The 19,298-nt window shown below is 44.6% G+C and overlaps 1 protein-coding gene across 2 annotated transcripts in view; it reads right to left on the bottom strand.

Moving 5' to 3' along the window:
• ABCB10 (ATP binding cassette subfamily B member 10) overlaps positions 1–19,298 on the bottom strand; it is a 32,764-nt gene continuing 13,466 nt past the window's right edge. The window contains exons 5-14 of one of the 2 annotated variants that reach the window (XM_079899217.1): positions 18,989–19,135; positions 17,868–18,003; positions 11,547–11,642; positions 10,122–10,331; positions 8,169–8,248; positions 6,838–7,018; positions 4,306–4,349; positions 2,512–2,546; positions 1,800–2,045; positions 1–601 (exon numbers count right to left, since the gene is read on the bottom strand). In XM_079899217.1, the coding sequence (XP_079755343.1) occupies positions 1,814–2,045; positions 2,512–2,546; positions 4,306–4,349; positions 6,838–7,018; positions 8,169–8,248; positions 10,122–10,331; positions 11,547–11,642; positions 17,868–18,003; positions 18,989–19,135 (1,161 nt within the window). In that variant the 3' untranslated portion in view covers positions 1–601; positions 1,800–1,813. Of the gene's footprint in view, positions 2,046–2,511; positions 2,547–4,305; positions 4,350–6,837; positions 7,019–8,168; positions 8,249–10,121; positions 10,332–11,546; positions 11,643–17,867; positions 18,004–18,988; positions 19,136–19,298 lie in introns of both variants that reach the window. The other variant, XM_079899216.1, reaches the window with a different exon arrangement.

Raw genomic sequence — 19,298 nt, 5'->3', positions numbered from 1 at the left:
ATCTGTAATAATAATAGAAATAAAGTGCACAATAAAATGTGCTTGAATTTTAATCCATGACATAAAATGTTACCCAAGACACAATTAACACATTGTATAAGAAAATAAAATGTAATGATCAAATTCAATTTTGTAAATATTTCTATGGCACAAAGAGATTTCCCTCAGATCCAACCTTGTGATTGTATCTTTCTGAGAACTATACCATAGTAGTAAACCATGAAGAAAACAAGTAAAGCTTGTTAAAATTACTGTCACAGATGTACTGTTTACTAATTCAAAGAACACTGAGTTCATTCATTCACTGAACTCATTTTATTCATTACTAAATTCCCTTACGTAGAATAAATGTAATACTCCATGCTTATCGTGAAATAGTGGTTTCTTCCAGTATAATCAGGAAACTAATCAATACTTAGGACATGAGGAAACGTCCATTTTAATCACATCAACATTGTCACTTCTTAGGTTCTGGCATTATCAATGTAGAAAAGCACTTTTTCTTGAGGCAACAGCAAATTAATGGTGCCGATATGAAATACGACAAATCCAATGGCGTCAGCATTGCTTGAGGAATTTTCAGAAATTTAGGTGAATAAAACTACAACCACAAATAAAAGAAAGATGGTTAGTTATGTCCTCTTTTCAGAAGAGTGAAAAGCTCTTAAGCTTTCTTGATCTTCTGCAGAATAGCAAGAACGTATAAGTTTCCTTCAAATGTTTTAAGGTTGAACATTACAGTTATATTAATAATTTTGGAATTTAGCCTCATTGAATGAAATTTCAAAACTAAGTAACTGATAAAAAGCTGTAAAATTTGGCTAGGAATTATAAACTCTTAAAAGATAATTTTCAAGATACATGCCTCAGACAACATAAGTGTAAAATTCATTTTTACATCCTTCTTGATAATACCTGGCTTCCCAAATTCACAGAAACAAATATGTAAATAATGAAATCAGAAGTTCTCATATTCAAAGGATGGGGCCTCTTCCCTTTTCACAACTCATCAGGTTCTTAGGTGCCAAAAATGTTGAAAATGCACACATCCAAACACAGTCTCAGCCCAGAGGAACACATGTCCCTGAACTTTCACACCTCTGAAGAGAGGAGATGGGGAACATACATGATCCCTCCTTGCCATGTGATGTTAACTATTTGTGTGTGTGTGTGTGTGTGTGTATATATACACACACACACACACATATATATACACACATATATATACATATATATATACACACATATATATAGATACATATATATATATATATATATACACACATATATATATATGTCAGGTTTGCTTTATGAGATTATCAGGATAAAATAAAGGGTTAGATTTTCACCTTCTGTTATGCTACCTGGTACAACGATACCCAAAGTAGGTAGAGTACTACCAAGAGATTACACAGTGATTGGTAAAGTGGCCTAAAATAATTAGGCTCTTTATTTATAATTTCCTTTTAAAAGTTGTCATTTGACAATAGCTTCAATTTATAACAGCAGATAAAGTGAGGTGCCAGGCTATATTAATCAAAATATTCCAAGATAAAAGTACAAAACCTGAAAATAACTTCAGTGAACTAGACATTTAGAAAGTTACAATTATTAAAACTCTGAATAAAAAGGTCTTGAGAACAGGTCGATCTCAAAACAATATTTTACAATCTTTGGAAAAAATAGGCAGATTTCAAATAACTTGAAGTATGATTTACAGATTTCATACAGCCTGGGTTTTTAAAAAATGTTTTTCCTGCAGTGCTGCTTTGATTTAAAGTGTCTCATATTAAGTTTACCAATAATTGCTTCTTTATGCTGAAATAAAACTCTGTTTATTCATTAATTTCCTGTATATCCCGTCTGGTTTCGAAAGCAGTTCTTCGTGTTTCCCACACTCGGTGATCTTCCCCCGGTCAAGGACAGCTACCATATTGGCATTCTTAATGGTGGACAGACGATGGGCGATGATGAACACCGTCCTTCCTTCCATCAGTCGATCCAGAGCTTGCTGAACGAGGTACTCGTTTTCAGCATCCAGTGCACTGAATAGGAGAACCCACAGGAAATCAAAGATGTCAGGGCCACGCACACTGTTCACGCGTGTATTTCCTGGTACACGTACACTGGCCCCTCATTAGCAGCCAATTTTCACTATGATCAAAATTGTAACTTCTTGGGTCAACTATCTATATTTTATATTATAAAGTTACTATAAAAAAAAGAAGCTTTGGACCCGTGACCTCCATAGAACTACTGCCATGTAAGTTAAAAGCATTTTGCACAGTTGCTGATTGGTGATCAGGGATTCATCACAAATGTCTGAATTGAAACTAGAACCCTCAACCCATGACTCGGCCTGCTCACTGCCTCCCAACTGTCATGATTAATTCAGACCCCGTGACTTTAAAGTGTAAGGCATTCTCAGCCGTATCACTTGAAGTACAGAATAAAAATTTGTGATAGAGGAAGAATTTGGTTTAATCCAGTTACACATTAAGATAGCCTCACCTGGTTGCTTCATCTAGGAGAAGAATTCTGGGATTCTGAAGAAGGAAAAACATTAAAAGGAAAAGAAAACATAATTTTATTAGAAAAACACACTCTCAGTAATAAAACGAAATAAAGTGCTGATACGTGATACAACATGGATGACCCTTGAAAACACTCTGCTGAGCGAGAGGAACCAGACACAGAAGTCCACCTCGTGTGCGATTCCACTTAGAGGAAATGTCCACAACAGGCAGCTCTGCAGGGGCAGAGTCGTTACCTGGGACTGGGGTCGATGGGGAAATAGGCAGGGTGGTGTGTGGATGCTATTCTGGGGGTGATGAAAATGTTCTAAAATTGATTATGGTGATGGAGGCACAACTCTGAATACGCTAACACTGAACTGCACGCTTTCCATGGGTGAACTGTAGAGTGTGTGAATTCTATCACAATAAAGCTGCTACAAAAGAAGAAAAACAAACTCGTAAGTGTCTGAGATCGCATGATCTCACACAAAAACCATGATCACAGTGATCACTGAATCGGATATTCTTCACAGTGCAGCTTTAACCTGCTGGTGAATCAACCAACAGTACGAAGTGGGGCTCTAAAGTGAGTCAGATGGAGTCTAGACTCTCAAGGTCCTGCTTGTAGTTTAGCTAGGAGTAGTACACACAGAACTGAGAAACACATAAATTCTAGCTTTGTCTAGGAATCCGTCCGTAAGAAATGAAAACACGCCCACACAAAAGCTTGTACACTGTTCATTCGGAGCAGTGCTATTCACAACAGCCCTAAACCGGAAACAATCCAGAAGTTCATTAACACTTGGGTGATAAACAAATTGTGGTCTGTCCATACAAAGGAATGGAAAGGAATAAAGTACTGATATAGGCTACAACATGGAGGAGCCCCAAAAACTATACTACTGAAGGAGGCTAGAAGCAGAAGACTGTATCTTGTCTGATCCCATTTATCTGAAATGTCCAGAAAGGCAAATCTAGACAAACAGAAAGTAGATTAGTGGCGGGCTGGGGCTGGGAAGGCAGAAAGGTTGCAAAAGGGTATCAGGGTGATAGAAATGTTCTAAAATTGGATTGTGTGATGGGCGCACAACTCTGTAAATTTACTAAAAGTCACTGAAAAGTACATTTAAAACTGGTCAATTTTATGATATGTAAATCATGCTTCAATAAAGCTGTTTTTTTTTAAAAAAATCACCTATAAATCTGAGGAGAATAGTTATATAACAAAGGAGAAGGCCATCATTTCCTACAAAATACAATGTCTATGACTTTCAGCTTTTCCCTCTCCTCTTAGGAGCCTTGTATAAGTATTTCAAGTCTGTACTGTTCAGTTTAGCAGGTGATTACAGATTACACAAGTAAGCATACTTGTATTATTTTGGTATTTTGATATAATCACTACTCTACCAGTTAGACTGTATGCTTAATTTTATTATTTTTTTGTACTGAAGTGTAGTTGATGTACCATGCTGTGCTCTGCTGCACAGCAAAGTGACTCAGTTACACACATAGAGACATTCTTGTTTTAAAACATTCTGTATGCTTCTTGATGGAAGATCCGTGTGTTAAACTGTTCTCCCTCTGGCTCCTAATACTCAGGAAACACTTGCTAAATTTGGACCACAGGTACTCAGTGGAATTCCCAACTCATCTTTCACCAGAACTGTCAACCATATACCCACCCGCCCCTTCCCAAGAAAAAGGAAGAAGAAGAAAAGTTGCACATTACAAATTACAAGGTCCCTGATTAAGAACAATGCCAACCCCCGCCGAGAGGCTTCTGGCTTACCTTAAGCAGAGCACGGGCAATTGCAATTCGCTGTTTCTGCCCACCTGACAATGACAATATATACATTTTAAAATTGAACGCCTTAACAAAAATTCTTGGTAACAGGCTTTTCTGATGAGCCATGTGGCAATTTGAAGGTAGTTTCTCCCAGTCATAGTTGAGATAGATGCGAGAACAGAAACCTACGTTTTAAATATTATAATGTTTCCTCATCTATCTCAAGATTAATAATAACAATAATTATTATCATGGCTAACATTGAGGAATTCCTACGTCCCAGGCATTTCCTAAATGCATTACATGTATTATTTCATTTCATCTCAAAAACAAGCCTTTGAAGTAGATCCTATAATGATTCTCTTTTTACAGGTGAAAAGCTGAGGCACAATATCCTGTGAGAGGCCTCACAGCTGGCCAGTGGCAGAGCCGAGGTCTGAACAGTGCTGTGCGCTTTTAACCACACGTGCCGTGCCCCGCAAGAGGGCACCTCTTGTAGCAGGAAACGAACGGGAAACTCGAGGAAGTTAGAGGTTTCAGAGCAGTACGTGAGATGGACAGGAGCGAAAGGAGCTGGGACTGGTAACTCCACTGTCCGCCCAGAACACTACTCCATACTTCCACTCTCACGCTCTTTTTCCTGCCCCAGGGAACAACCGACACACGCGGTACTTTGTGCGTGTATGAAAATGGGGGCAACAGATAGACTATGCCATGCTAGCCAGCCCCCTTTGTAAAACTCAAATTCGACTAAACGCCAGGGGGTGGTGTGGGGGAAGGGGGAGGGACGGCCAGATGATACTTCCCCTCCTCACCCCTGTTGCACCCCACCCTCTCCTTCCCCCCAGGGACGCTCTCCTAAGTTATAACTGGTGAAGTCTCAGCACAGGACTCAACTCACTCCTCCCAACTTAGTTCATGTTAGGAAACTCAATTCCACTTTTGGTGACGAAAACATTCCTTTTTGGTTGATGTTACTGGCTGAACCTACTTATTATTTCATCTGAGACAAGTTAATCATTTAAACTGAAATGGGTGGTGCTGCTAAAAGCTGTCCTCAACCAGGCAACCCCACCCTCACGAGGAGGGAAGGAGGAAAAACCCTTCCTTTCCCAGTTCTCTGGTTGGTGGGGGTCTGAGTGCTTGGTGTGGGTCAGCAGAGCGGCCAGCAAGGGCTCTGGTCAGCTCTGAAGACCCCAGTGCCAATGCGCACACGGGGGGGCCTTCCTCCAGGGTAGACTGTGACCTTCGGTTACTTCACTGGAGATGGAGCTTGAGCGTCCTGGTCGAAGGGAAGGACATGCAGCACCTGTTCCAAGCGAGCAGGTGCTGTGCTCATGGGACAGAGCACAGGTAGCTCCCAACCCCAGCCCTCCATCTCGGTAATTTCACCACCAGCAGCTTACACTGGAGTCCTGCCCAAGGACACGTCTGTTCCAGCGACACAGTAGTGGTTCTACTCCCGGAACTTCTCCAATCTATCAAAACCCCGGAACTTCCCCAATCTATCAAAAAATATTTTTTCATCTACTGCCTATCATTGAAACAAATCATACACAACAAACTTAAAACGTTTTTGTGTTAAACTGTCTGCAGTCTAAGTTCAAGCAAACGGTTTAGCACTGGAAGGACTCCTGCCCCCACCCAACCCGGCAGCTTCACTCTGACGTGGAGGCCTCTACCCCCTGCTCGCACACATCCCGTGACAGAGCTCGTCGTGAAAGGAAGTACAGTTGAATATTTGTAATTAAAAAAAAAATCTGTTTCACCAAAGATTTACTCCTCTATTCATTGGTCCCACTTCTGTATTTGAAAGCATTAGAACTGTTTTCTCTTTCCCTCCTGGAAACACCGCCCCCAAAGGCGATCTGACCTGCGGGGTGAGCCGATACCATGGGCCAGATGGTGCCACAGCCCTGCGAGCCCCCATTCGTCCAGGATGGGGCAGAGCGGACTCCACCTGGGCTAGGTCTGGACCAGGGCCTGTCTGTGCACAGCCTCACGCTGAGAATGCTTTTTATGTTTTAAAGGAGTCGTTAAAAAATGATAATAAGACTGTGACAGAGACCACGTGTGACGCGCAAACCTAAATCATCTACTCTCTGGTCCTTTACAGAAAAGTTTGTAAGTCCTGGGTCTACACATAACCTACGAAGTGAGGAATAAGGAGCCCCTTCAGCTGCACGTCTGCCCTGATGCAGTCTCTGCCTCCCTGGACAAATCATCCTGCCATCCGCGGTATCTGTCTTATTTTCTACAATTTTCAAGGATCTCGAGTTACAAAACGTATCTTTTCTGGGATGAGAGAAAGCTGCTGTGGCTGAGTACTACCCAGTGGGACACCAGTGGGAATCTGGAAACATGTCTGGGGTAGAAAGTGAAAGGAACTGGGGAGTTGTCCACATACAAAAGAGATGTGAGAAAACGAAAAAGGTTAATTTCATAAACTCTAAGGACAAGAGCCTAATTAGAAAATAACACTGGGACAGGAAGTGTTTAGAGAGTGTTTGCTGCAAAGGGGTAACAAAAAGGTACCTGAGAGGAGAACACCCTTTTCTCCGACCACAGTGTTGAACCCTTGAGGGAAATGTCGGATGAAAGCAGCTGCATTGGCTACACCAGCCACTTTCTCTACCTGCTCAGCCGTCACCGAGGAAGGGTCGTCTGCACCATAGGCAATGTTCTCCGCAATTGAGCAAGAAAACAAAATTGGTTCCTACACATTGGAAATAAAACGTATTTATTGCAAATTGCAACAGTCTAGTAAATACAGTGGAGCTTAGTACAATACTTACAGCTAAGACACTAAACGGTTCCCAGAGAATATATACTGTTTTTCTGGTTCATTCTCCATAAATATACCCCATGGGCGATTAAAAAATTCATGCATTAGCACGAGCAGGACTGCCTTTATCACCTGTAGGTCCCCCACTGCAGGACACGGGGTCCCACAGTAGCCACCTGCAAGCGTCCAGCACACAGCAGGCGCTCTGTAAACGCAAGTCCCCCTCCCCGAGGAGGACCCCGAGCCCGTCTGCATTCTCCAGCTGCCTGCCTTCCAAGGGCAATGGGAGAATCCATTTCTATCACTTTTTGATATACACACAGAGCAGAAGGGAACGTGGCATTTGGACAGAGCTATTCTGTGGAATAGTGCTAAAAAGCAAATGAACTCCCAGCTTCTTTCTCCCTCCCTAATAAGGCTGTGGCACTGCCGTTACCCTTGCACCACCGAGCCAAGCCCCCCGTCGCTGCCCCCCACCAATGGAGTGGTGCTGAGGGAAGGCTCATTAGAGGAAGAGGCTCAGCAGTCGGGGTGCTTGGGTTTGCCTGCTGTGCACGAAGCTTGGTGATAAAAATACCAATAGCTGTGTCAAAACTCCCCTGCACCGAGTGGTCCTGTGAAAACAGCCTCATCAAAGACACCGCATTCCATCAAGGTTCTTGAAATCTGCAGCCTCTTTGCAAGGAGACCCTGGCTCTGGCCACAGCCTTTGCTTGCTTGTCTCTGAAACCCATTATGCAAAACAGTAGACTGGCTAGCAATAAAAATGAGAATTGAGGAAGAGCCAGAAGCAGCTAAACAGTTGTATCTTTTTCTCCCCAATCTTCTAGACTATCTGCATTACAAAGTAATGCCAGTCCCCAGCTTCTGATAAAGTCAATGCTTCGAGTGGTTAAAATGTTTAAGGTCTTCATGAAACAGCACTATTTACAAACCTAAACAACCTGCCCTGGAGACTGGTTTCATACATCTAGAAAACTTCCATTCCTTTTCTTTTGAAAGGTTCAAGACCAAGAAAAAAGCAAATGACAAAAGCAATTTTAAAAGAAAATGTAATAAAAATGGAGCCCTCTCCTCCTACCTGACTCACTGTCCCAATCTTGGATCTCAGCCAGACTGGATTTAGCTGACGGATGTCACGGCCATCAAGACTGATCGTTCCTTGCAGAGAAGAAGGAGAGTCACTGAGTGTCATGGGGCCAATGACTCATGTAAACCCAGAAAGGCTCTGGTGTGAAAATTCTAGACTCAGTTTTTTAAAGATCAGATACTCAAAATCTCCAAACAGAATCTAAAACCAATGTATTTTAGGGAACTTCAGAGCTAAAAGGGACTTTTCTGGATTGTCCACGCCTACTATCTCCCTGCAGTGGTTAGATGACTAAGCCCACCTAGCTCATCCATCCAGCTCGCCTTCCCGAGTAAGCACAGCTGGAGAGTCTGCTGTCTGCAACTAACACTCTGACACGGTGGCAGAGTGTTTCAACAGTCAGATGTAACTCTGTGACCTCAGCTGACAGAATTACCTCTACACCTTGAGGGAACGCAATCATGCTTCCCGATGACAATGACAGTGACCAACACAAGAAATCCCATTCCTTCTCAGTTAGGTGTGTGGCATTATACAAGCCAGCTGTAAACTTTCATAAACCTACCAAAACCTGAGGTCTTGACTTAAAAAGTGTAAGTGTTCTATAGGCTACACAAGGCAGGAATGTAAGTGTAGTTGCTTTTCTCCTTGATTTATTCACCGTTGTGAAGAAACTAGAGACTTAGTATTTTGACTTGATTTGCATCCCACTCACTAGGATTTTTCTAAACTCAGAATTTTACAGCAAGTAGAGGGTAAACCAAGGCAGTGATGCCAGAGGCCAACAGTGTAGTAATACCCATTTTAATGCACTTGGTGGTTCTGTGGTCAGGACCTGTGAGTCAGATAATTACCTGGCACATAACCAGCTCTCACACTGTTGTAACCAAAAAGACCATAAGACATACTCTTCAAATTCATGGTTTTATTTTATACTGACAATTGTTTTCTTGCTGAGAAATACCATTCTTTTTTTTTTTTTAATATTTATTTAATTTTACTTTGGCTGCGTTGGGTCTTAGTTGCGGCATGCGGACTCTCAGTTGCGGCATGCATGTGCAATCTAGTTCCCTGACCAGGGATCGAACCTGGGCCCTCTGCATTGGGAGCGCAGAGTCTTAGCCACTGGACCACCAGGGAAGTCCCCATCATTGTTTTCTTAATCCAAAAACAGACTATCTTCTCCGAGCTCTGATACAAAGAAGGATATCAACTCTGTAACTGTGTGTGGTGATGGATGTTAACTCGACGCGCTGTGGTGATCATTTCACAGTATATACATATATGGAATCATTATGCTCTACACCTGAAACTAATATGTTGTAGGTCAACTGTATATTTTAAAAAGATATAAAGAAGTAAAATAATGTGTTCTTTGCTCTGAAAGCTGCTATAATCCAGTTAAAAATTTAAAAAAAAAATCTGAATGAGAAAAGTCTGTAAGAAAATCTCTACTACCGCAAGAAAGCTTCAATGGAGCAGCGGCCCAGAAGTGAATCAGTGACGGCCACATGCCCTGTCTGCACACCAGCCCCAGGCAGGAGGACTGGAGGGCTTCAGGGAGAGCCCGGGCTCCTGCACAAGCTCAGGGCCAGCACAGAGTGGCACGTACTCATGGCGCTGCCGTGGCCGGTGGTGCTCAGCAGCCCCGAGGCACCTTCTTGGAGCCCCTCTCCCGGTGGAGGAAGCACCACACGGGAGACGAGGAGGTGGGGTTCAGGAAGTCACTCTGGACCTGAGTGGCGAACACAAGATACAACGTGCCTGATGGGCCCTCTGTGTGAGCTGCCATAGCCCGAAAAGTGAATCCTCTGTTTGGGACTTCCTTGCTGGGAACAAACCCTCTGTGTTCAGAACTCGCGCACTGCACGGCCCCTGTGTAACCTGACCCTCTCTGGGGGCCCAGGAGAGGCCTCCCGTCCTACAATGTGCTCAGCCACTCACCAGCGCTGGCGTCGTACAACCTCAGCAGGAGAGAAATCACTGTTGATTTGCCAGAACCACTTGGGCCAACCAGTGCTGTGATGGATCCTGCTGGGATAGAAAGGCTGAAATCCTGGAATATGGGCACCTCTGGGCGAGCTGGATAGGCGAAATGCACGTTCTTGAACTCCAAAGCACCCTGGAAGCTCTTCTCGTTTAAAATGGCCCCCTCTGCAAGGGAAGATGGAGCTCCAATCACTCAGGGCAAAGCTCAGGCTCACAGCGGAGCCCAGTGCCCGCCTGTCTGACTGCAGACACGGCTCAGCATGGCGAGTCCTGGAGTCTGGGCTCTTCCCGGGCAAGTCAGGAGGCCTTCGACCAGCGCTTCCCTGAACCCACTCTGCATCGGCACTACAACCATACGCCCGCCACCCTGCTGGAGCCTCGCAGCCCTGAGAGGTAGAAGTCCCCATCCCAGGCTTACTGACGGGACGCCGAGGTGAAGAGGGGCCAGGCTGCCCGTGCCAACCGAGCCGTGGATGGAGCTTCCAGCCCGGGAGCCATTCGGGCGAGCCCAGTGGCCTTCTCCCTGTACGCTGCCTCCGCGGTTCCCTTGTCTAGGGTTTACCTCACCTTCTCTAAATCAATGTTTTCAGAGGATGATGATGAACAGGCGGGCGCTGCACAACAGCCCCGGAGCTAGAGGGGGGTCAGAGGTCTGCTCTGTCCTGTGTAACCTTGCTCCTGACTTGGGAGAAGGGGCTCAGTCTCTCCCAGCCTGTCATAGTGGAGAATACTGGGCATTCACTACTGACCTGGGGCCAACGCCAGTACCTAGGGATCAGCGAGCAGCTGGCAGTGGCTGCCGCTCCCAGCCCCGTCCCCCGACCCCTTGGCTGGCTGGCCCAGGCCACACAGCTGCCCCGAGCACCGGCTTCCCGGGAAGCAGCTGATGAAGGAGACAGCTCCGGCCAATTAGCACCAGCACCCTCCACCCCACCCCCGAAGCCAGGCAACTCAGAGGCTTTTATACGTGTGATCCCTCTTCCTGCCTCCCTCCCCCTGCCCACACAAACGTCAAAAGCACCAAGGGAGACAAGTCTGGCCACTGGCCACTGGCCGGGCCCTTCCTATCTGCACCCCTGAGAGGCACGCACTTCTACCCTGCTGTCTGTGGTAGCAAATCGCCTGCAGGGAGGTAAACAGTGGCTGCACACTTTGTGGTCAGTCCCCACGCCTCCAGGGACACCCTGGGGCCCCATGACAGAGCCCAGCAGCTGTGCTTCCTCACCGCCCACCCCGCTGACCGCCCTGTCCCTGCCACATGCAAGGGACAGCGTCCCGCTCCAGCTCGTCCATCCCAAGTGGGGCAGGAAGCTGGTGTCACGGTCCGAAACCACATTTGTTTAACCCCAGCCAAGAGGAGCAAACCCATTTCAGACCCACCATTGAAAGGAAGCTCCGGCTCTCTCTCGAGGAGCTCCCAGAGGCGGCCCCCGGCACCCAGGCCCTTCATCAGCTCTGAGTAGAAGGAGCTCAGACCTGGGTGAGAAGCAAAGGCACACGTCTATCACTGGTACCAGGAAACGGCCCTCTGCTACTCCCGCACCTCTGGGAACAGTGACCACAACCTGCTGTTAATACAGAATCTGATTTGAAGCAGCTACCTGGGAATCCATCAGAGTTCCCTCAGTCTCATACCCTTGTGTTCCTTCAGTTTCTCCTCCTCCAATTTCATTATTTCTAGTAAGGATTTAATGTTTGGTCAGATCAGGGAATTTATAAATACATATAGTCATATTAATCAACCACTGAATTAAAATCACAACGTTAGGGTTTCCCTGGTGGCGCAGTGGTTGAGAGTCCACCTGCCGATGCAGGGGACACGGGTTCGTGCCCCGGTCCGGGAAGATCCCACATGCCGCGGAGCGGCTGCGCCCATGAGCCGTGGCCGCTGAGCCTGCGTGTCCAGAGCCTGTGCTCCGCAACGGGAGAGGCCACGACAGTGAGAGGCCCGCGTACCGCAAAAAAAACACAAAAAACAAATCACAATGTTACATAAAAGTCTACCTACTCAAAAACATAGCAATATAAATAAAATATAATGCTTATCCCATACTTATAAGGAACTTAAGGTACCCCAATATTCATTTAAAAGACATATCCACATAATCAAACCCTCCTTTCAGACACTCAACAAATACAACTTTTACCAGGCTAAAAACTGAAAAGAAATTTGGCAATATTAAATACTCCAACCTCTTCTTTTTTTTTTTGGTACGCGGGCCTCTCACTGTTGTGTCCTCTCCCATTGCAGAGCACAGGCTCAGCGGCCATGGCTCATAGGCCCAGCCGCTCCACGGCATGTGGGATCCTCCCGGACCGGGGTACGAACCCATGTCCCCTGCATCGGCAGGCAGACTCTCAACCACTGCGCCACCAGGGAAGCCTCCAACCTCTTCTTAAAGCCACCTTTGAACTATGATTTAATTAATGATTTAAACTCCAAGTACACTCCATGTCAACTGCCAGAACATATACTTGTAACACTTTCCCTCAGTAAGCATGCTGAAAAAATGCAATTCAAATATTCTGTCTAAGGTATACGGTTATTTATACAAGATACGGTGGATTAAAACCTTCAGGTTAAATTAAGAATGCATTGGTCAGAAACAGAGCCACATACATATAGTCAGTTGATCTTTGACAAATGAGCAAATGCAATTCAATGAAGAAAGGGTAGACTTTTCAACAAATGGTGCTGGAACAACCAGACATCCATGTGCAAAAAATGATTCAGGACACAGACCTTACACCTTTCACAAAAATTAACTCAAAGCGGTCTAAACGTAAAACGCCAAGCTATAAAACTCTGAGAAGATAACATAAGAGAAAAACATATATGACCTTGTGTTCAGCAATGACTTTTTAAGTATCATATCAAAAGCACAATCCACAAAAGAAAAAAATAAGGAAGTTAGAGTTCATTAAAATTAAAAACTTCTGCTCTGTGAAGGACACTGTCAAGAGAATGAGAAGATGGGCCACAGTCTGGGAGAAATTATTTGCAAAAGACACATCTGACAAAGGACTGGTATCCAAAATACAGTAGTTCCCCCTTATCCGCGGGGGATACGTTCCAAAACCCCTTGGATGCCTGAAACCGTGGTGCTCCATATATACTACAGCTGACCCTTGAGCAACACAGGGGTTAGGGGCGCCAACCCCCTCACATGTGAAAATCCATGTGTAACTTTGTAGCAGGCCCTCTGTAACTGCATCCGTGGATTGTGTAGTACTACAGTACGTATTTATTGAAAAAAATTCTGTATAAGTGGACCCTCACAGTTCAAACCCGTGTTGTTCAAGGGTCAACTGTATCTTTTTCCTACACACACATACTTAAGATAAAGTTTAATTTATAAAGTAAGAGAGTAACATTAATAATAAAATAGAATTATAACAATATACTGTAACAAGTCATGTGAACATGGTCTCTCTCAAAGTATCTTGTACAAATTAAATGCCTTTTCCAACTTAACTAAGCAGTGTGGTGTAACTTTTGCAGTTTGAGGTGGGACAGCAACACCAGCATGAATTTCTTTTTCCTTCTTCACAATTTCATGACCAGAAGACTCATTCTTACCATAGATCTCAGTAACCTCAGCATATGATTTTTTCTCTTTCTTTAAGAAATCAAGAATTTTCACCCTTTCACTTAAAGGAAGCACTTCATGGCTTCTCTTTGGCATATCTGAATTGCCAGATCACCACTCTTGCAATTTGGGGCCATTATTAAGTGAAACAAGGGTCACGTCAATACAAGCACTGCAGTACTACACAGTGCATCTGATCACTGAGACGGCTACCAAAAGACTAACGGGTGGGATGCGCTGGACAAAGGGATGGCCCATGTCCCAGGCAGGAGGCAGGACAGCGTGAGATTTCATCATGCTACTCAGAATGGTGTGCAATTTAAAATTTATGACTTATTTCTGGAATTTTCCATTTAATATTTTCAGACTGCAGTTGACCACCAGTAACTGAAACTACAGAAAGTGAAACCGAGGATAAGGGGAGACTATTGTATACAAAGAATTCTTAAAACTCAACAATAAGAAAACAAACAGCCAATTAAAAAATGGACAAACAGACATCTCACCAAAGAAGATACACCCATGGCAGATAAATATATAAAAGGATACTCTGCATCACGTCACCAGGGAAAAAAGCAAATTATGACAACAACGAATCTATCAGAACAGCAAAAATCCGAAATCCTAACACCACCAAATGCTGGTGAGGACGTGGAGCAACAGGAACTCCCATTCTGGGCTGGTGGGAGCGCACAGTGGTGCAGCCACTTTGGAAGAATGTCTGGCGATTTCTTACAACACTAAACATACTGTTACTGTATGCAATCTAGCAATCGTGCTCCTCCGTGTTTACCCAAAGGAGATGAAAACTTACATCCACACAAAAACCTGCACACAAATGTCTACAGCAGCTTTATTCATAATTGCCAAAACTTGGAAGCAACAAAGATGTCCTTTTAATGGATACTGTGGTCCATCCAGACAACATTAAAAAGAAAAGAGCTATTGAGCCATGAGAAGACATGGAGGGACCTTCAATGCCTACTACTAAGTGAAGGAAGCTAAGGTGCAAAGCTCCACACTGCATGATTTCAACAACACGACATCTGGAAAAGGCAAAACTGTGGAGACAGTAAAAAAATCAGTGGTTGCCAGGGGCTGGCGGGAAGGAAGGATGAATAGGCAGAGCACAGAGGATTTTTAGGGTAGTGACACTACTCTGTATGACACTACAGTGGTGGATCCATGCCATTATACATTTGTCCAGACCCACAGAACGTACAACACTATGAGTGACCCCCTAAGGTAGACTCTGGACTTCGGTGATAACGTTTCGGTGTATGTTCATCGATTATAACAAATGTACCATCTGGTGGGGGATGCTGATAAATGGGGAGGTCTGTGCATGGGGGGCGGGGGGTCTATGGGACTCTCTGTACTTTCTGCTCAACTTTGTTGTGAACCTAAAACTGCTCCTTTTTTTTGGCTGCATTGTGTCTTCGTTGCTGCACGCAGGCTTTCTCTAGTTGTGGCAAGCGGGGGCTACTCTTGGTTGTGGTGCGCGGGCTTCTCATTGCGGTGGCTTCTCTTGTTGCAGAGCACGGGCTCTAGAGCTCAGGCTCAGTAGTTGTGGCACGTGGGCTCAGTAGTTGTGGCTCACAGGCTCTAGAGCACAGGCTCAGGAGTTGTGGCACACGGGCTTAGCTGCTCTGTGACATGTGGGATCTTCCCGGACCAGGGCTCGAACCAGTGTCCCCTGCATTGGCAGGCGGATTCTTAACCACTGTGCCACCAGGGAAGCCCCTAAAACTGCTCTTTTAAGAAGTCTATGGAAGGAAGGAAGGGAGGGAGGGAGGGAGGGAGGGAGGAAGGAAGGGAGGAAGGAAGGAAGGAAGGAAGGAAGGAAGGAAAAGCCAAGGGAAAGAGTTGGAAGTAGTTCACAACATAGTAAAGAGTTTAGACTCTGGAAAACAGAAACAAAGACAAAATGGCCCTGGATAAACAAAATGTGGTCTATCCATACAATTGAATATTATTCAACCACAAAAAGGAATGAAGTACATGCTACAATGTGGGTGAACTTTGAAAACACGCGAAGGGAAAGAAGCCAAACACACAAGGCCACAAACTATATAATTCCATTCACGTGAAATATCCGGAATAAGTAAATACATACAGATAGGAAGCAAACTGGTTGCTAGGGGCTGGGGAGGCGGGTATAGACTGCTTGACGAGTATGGGCCTTTCTTCGAGGTGAGGAAAATACTTTGGAACTAAACAGAGGTAGTGGTTGCACAACACTGTGAATGTACTAAATGCCACTGAGCTGTACATTTAAAAATGATTAAGTTTGTGTTATGTGAATTTCACCTCAATAAAAATGTAAGAAAAAAAGATATTGGGTTTGATAGGAAGATGTAAGAGCCTTCTCTGGTATAAAAGAAACAAGCATGTTTTCCTTCAAATAGCACCTCTGACACTCTCACAACAGAAAATAAATGTAGAATTTACTGTGGGTTTTTTTTTTCCAGTAAAATCTATTCTAAGCAGGAACCAACATATAAAAATTCTGATTTATTTAATAAATAAAACAGGATTTCTTGATTGCAGATTCATTACAGAATCACTCTAAACAGTGAGCTTCACAAAGACATTTAAAACCCAACTCAACCTGTAACAGGTCCCTACAGTCCCGCCCACACTTCACTCCTCTCTCCACCTCCAGACGGCAGGAACCATCAACCAGAGCTGTGGGGTGGCCTGTGGCTCAGGAGGCCGAGCCCCCCGAAATCTCAAGCACAGACAAAGCCTCAGCAGCACATCTGTGACCAGGGGAGGTAACTGACTCCCAGGGGACGGGAACTGTGTTTCCAACCAATTTCTGTGCAAGACACAGCTATGAACCTGGGACAAAAGATAGGGCAGCAGAACACCCCAAAACAGAGGTAGTGTCTATCAGGTCAAGTACTATGGGAAAAAGGAGGTGTCAGCAGAGGGACTAAGAAAGATCAAGACAAATGTGGCAGAAAACTCAAGATTGGGGGGGGCAGGAAGAAAGCTGACAGCGGTCAAGCGTGGACCGTGCACAGGAAGGCCACAGAGAGGGAAGGTGGCGGCAGACAAGTCCGCTCTGAGGTGGGACAAAAGGCTGAAAGGAACCCACCCACACGGGTGTGCGAGCCTACAGCCCGACAGGCCCAACCCAAGAGACGGAGAGAAAAGAGAAACACTGTCATTGCTCTGTCCTCCTGAACTGGCCCTCTCGCATCCCAAGTCACTCAGCACCCAGAAGTGTCTTGATCAGGTTTGTCTTCAAGACCAGCCAGAGGAACTATTATGCTATTTTTAAAGGAGTCTCTGGAAATCTCAGTCCAGAAAACATCCTCACTTGCCTGCAGATGTCTAAGGAAAAGTCTATACCTTTAACCAGTAGAAAACCCTGAAACCCTGAAAACAACAAGAGTGTCGGGTTGAGGTGACCCCCATGGGATACCTGAGCTCCTTGAACCAGACTTCAGTGTTTATCTAACCTTTCCATCCTTTCCAAAGCAGGAAATCATCTGCTCCCAGCTGGCTGGGGCCTCAGGAAAGCTACGGAAAAGAAAACCTCGCAGACTCCACGGGTCTTGCTTCCCTTCACTCAGAAGTAGACGATGAAAGCTCATCTGAGAGGCTCTTGACAAAAGCAAGCAACTGTGCTTCATGTACTTCATCACTTATATTTGTGATTGTTCACTAGTTTTGAACATGGCTGACTTTGTACAGAAGGAACTTTACTCCCCACCAGTGACTTGCCCATCATGGAAGCATCACCACCAGAGGACGGGGGTTCCTGTACATGTCTGTTCACACCACCCTTCCTCCCCAGCATCCATCCTACGGTGAAAGGGAACAGGCTGCCCTACATGCAGCTGGAAAGAGCTCCAGTGAGACCCGGAGCTCCACCAGCTACGGGGGGCCTGCAAAACCCTGGAAATTCCAGACCCCACGGAGGATCCCACTTGTATCTCTGCTCTTTCTTTCAAAGTCAAGTTGGAGTAACATTCTAGGAGAGGTTTTTGCAGTTAGTTAATTGATGAGAGGTGGAGTAATGGGAAAGTTAACTTTTCATTTCAGAAACTATAACCCTATTTTTGATTTGTAAATTCCCAAGCCTATTTAAATTATATACCTCCAATGCTTAATCCAACCCAGAAAGCATACATTAGGAAGGAAGAGAGTTCACCCACTGTCATGTGGGCACTGCCCATCAGCAGTCCTCCTTTGTACAGGACGGAAAGCACGATCAGGTTCCCAGAGAGCCCGGTCTGTCAAGGGAAGAAAACACAGAAGTCAGGTGGGAACCAAAGTCGCCAAATGCAAAAAGCATTTGCATGGCCTATAATTCCCTTTATGCATTTCACCATCAAGCAAGATTTTTCCAAAATACTAAGTAAGTTTTAATCTGAATTTAAAAATACTTTTGAAATATCACAGTATTGAAGGAAATAATCTCATTAACACAGAAACCTAAACACTAAGTCACCCATCAGATTCCTATTTTACTCAGTCTAATCAATTTGCAAAGGAGAAAAATGATAGTAAGGAGGCCTTCCCTAACTGGAGGAAATCAGTACACTGTACCGTGTTGGGCTGGGCAGGCTGCACTGAGAAGTTAGAGCCCTGCATCTCGCTCATCTGCCCTGACCTGCGTTAGGTGCGTGGTCTCTGTAAGTGCTGCCTCCTTGGGGCTTCCTATCCGTTAAGTCAAAGCCGTTACTGAATCACCTCTAACATTCTTTCCAGTTTGAACATATTATGAATCTGCCATCATGGTGATTTTCTAGTTTGGTGTCCTACCCGAGTTCATTGTGATCAACGTGATCAATTTTCTTATACTTCCTTCTTGAAATACACTGAGATTATTTTGGTTAATCCTCAGTGGGTCTCAAACTGCCTGCATCAGAATGACCTGGGGCTAAAACACAGATTGCCAGCCCCATCCCAAGAGTTTCCAATTCAGGACATCCAGAATGGAGCTGGTGTGCCTAACCAGTTCCCAGGTGAAGCTGACATGCCTGGTCTGGACCACACTCTGAGAATCAGTGCCCAATCCCACACTGTCTTGGTCTCACCACCTTTCTTTTAATTACATTTACTTGTTTTCCTCCTCCTTCACAAAAATATTTTAAGGATGGTAATTCTTACTCTTGAGGGAGAAGTATTTTCTACGTATGGCAAGATTCACAGAATAAAAACCCCTCCCAGTCATAACGTCTACCCTTTCCACTCTTTCCAAAATGATCTACTTACTGCTCCAAAGAAACCAGCCCGAGCAAATGCCTCTTTCCTTGCTAACTGCATCACATGGTCCACTTTGCTGGTGTATTTCTCTATCTCAGTCATTTCTTTCCCAAAAGCTCGAACAGTTCTTATATTTCCAATACGTTCCTCAGCTAGCTGGGAGAAATAATACATATATTTCGAGGGAGGCAAAATTAAAATGTGGTTCTCATTTTTAAGATACTATCAATAGAAAGCTGCTCATGATACGCAACTAAGTCAAAAATAGATTACAAAGCAGAGTATGTGATAAACAATCCTGTTTTTGGAAACAAATATA

This window comes from Stenella coeruleoalba (assembly GCF_951394435.1).
Source record: "Stenella coeruleoalba genome assembly, chromosome: 16".
In the NCBI taxonomy this organism is placed as follows: Eukaryota; Metazoa; Chordata; class Mammalia; order Artiodactyla; family Delphinidae; genus Stenella; species Stenella coeruleoalba.
Note: the sequence above shows the minus strand (reverse complement) of the source record. Positions and strands in the feature narration are given on the sequence as shown.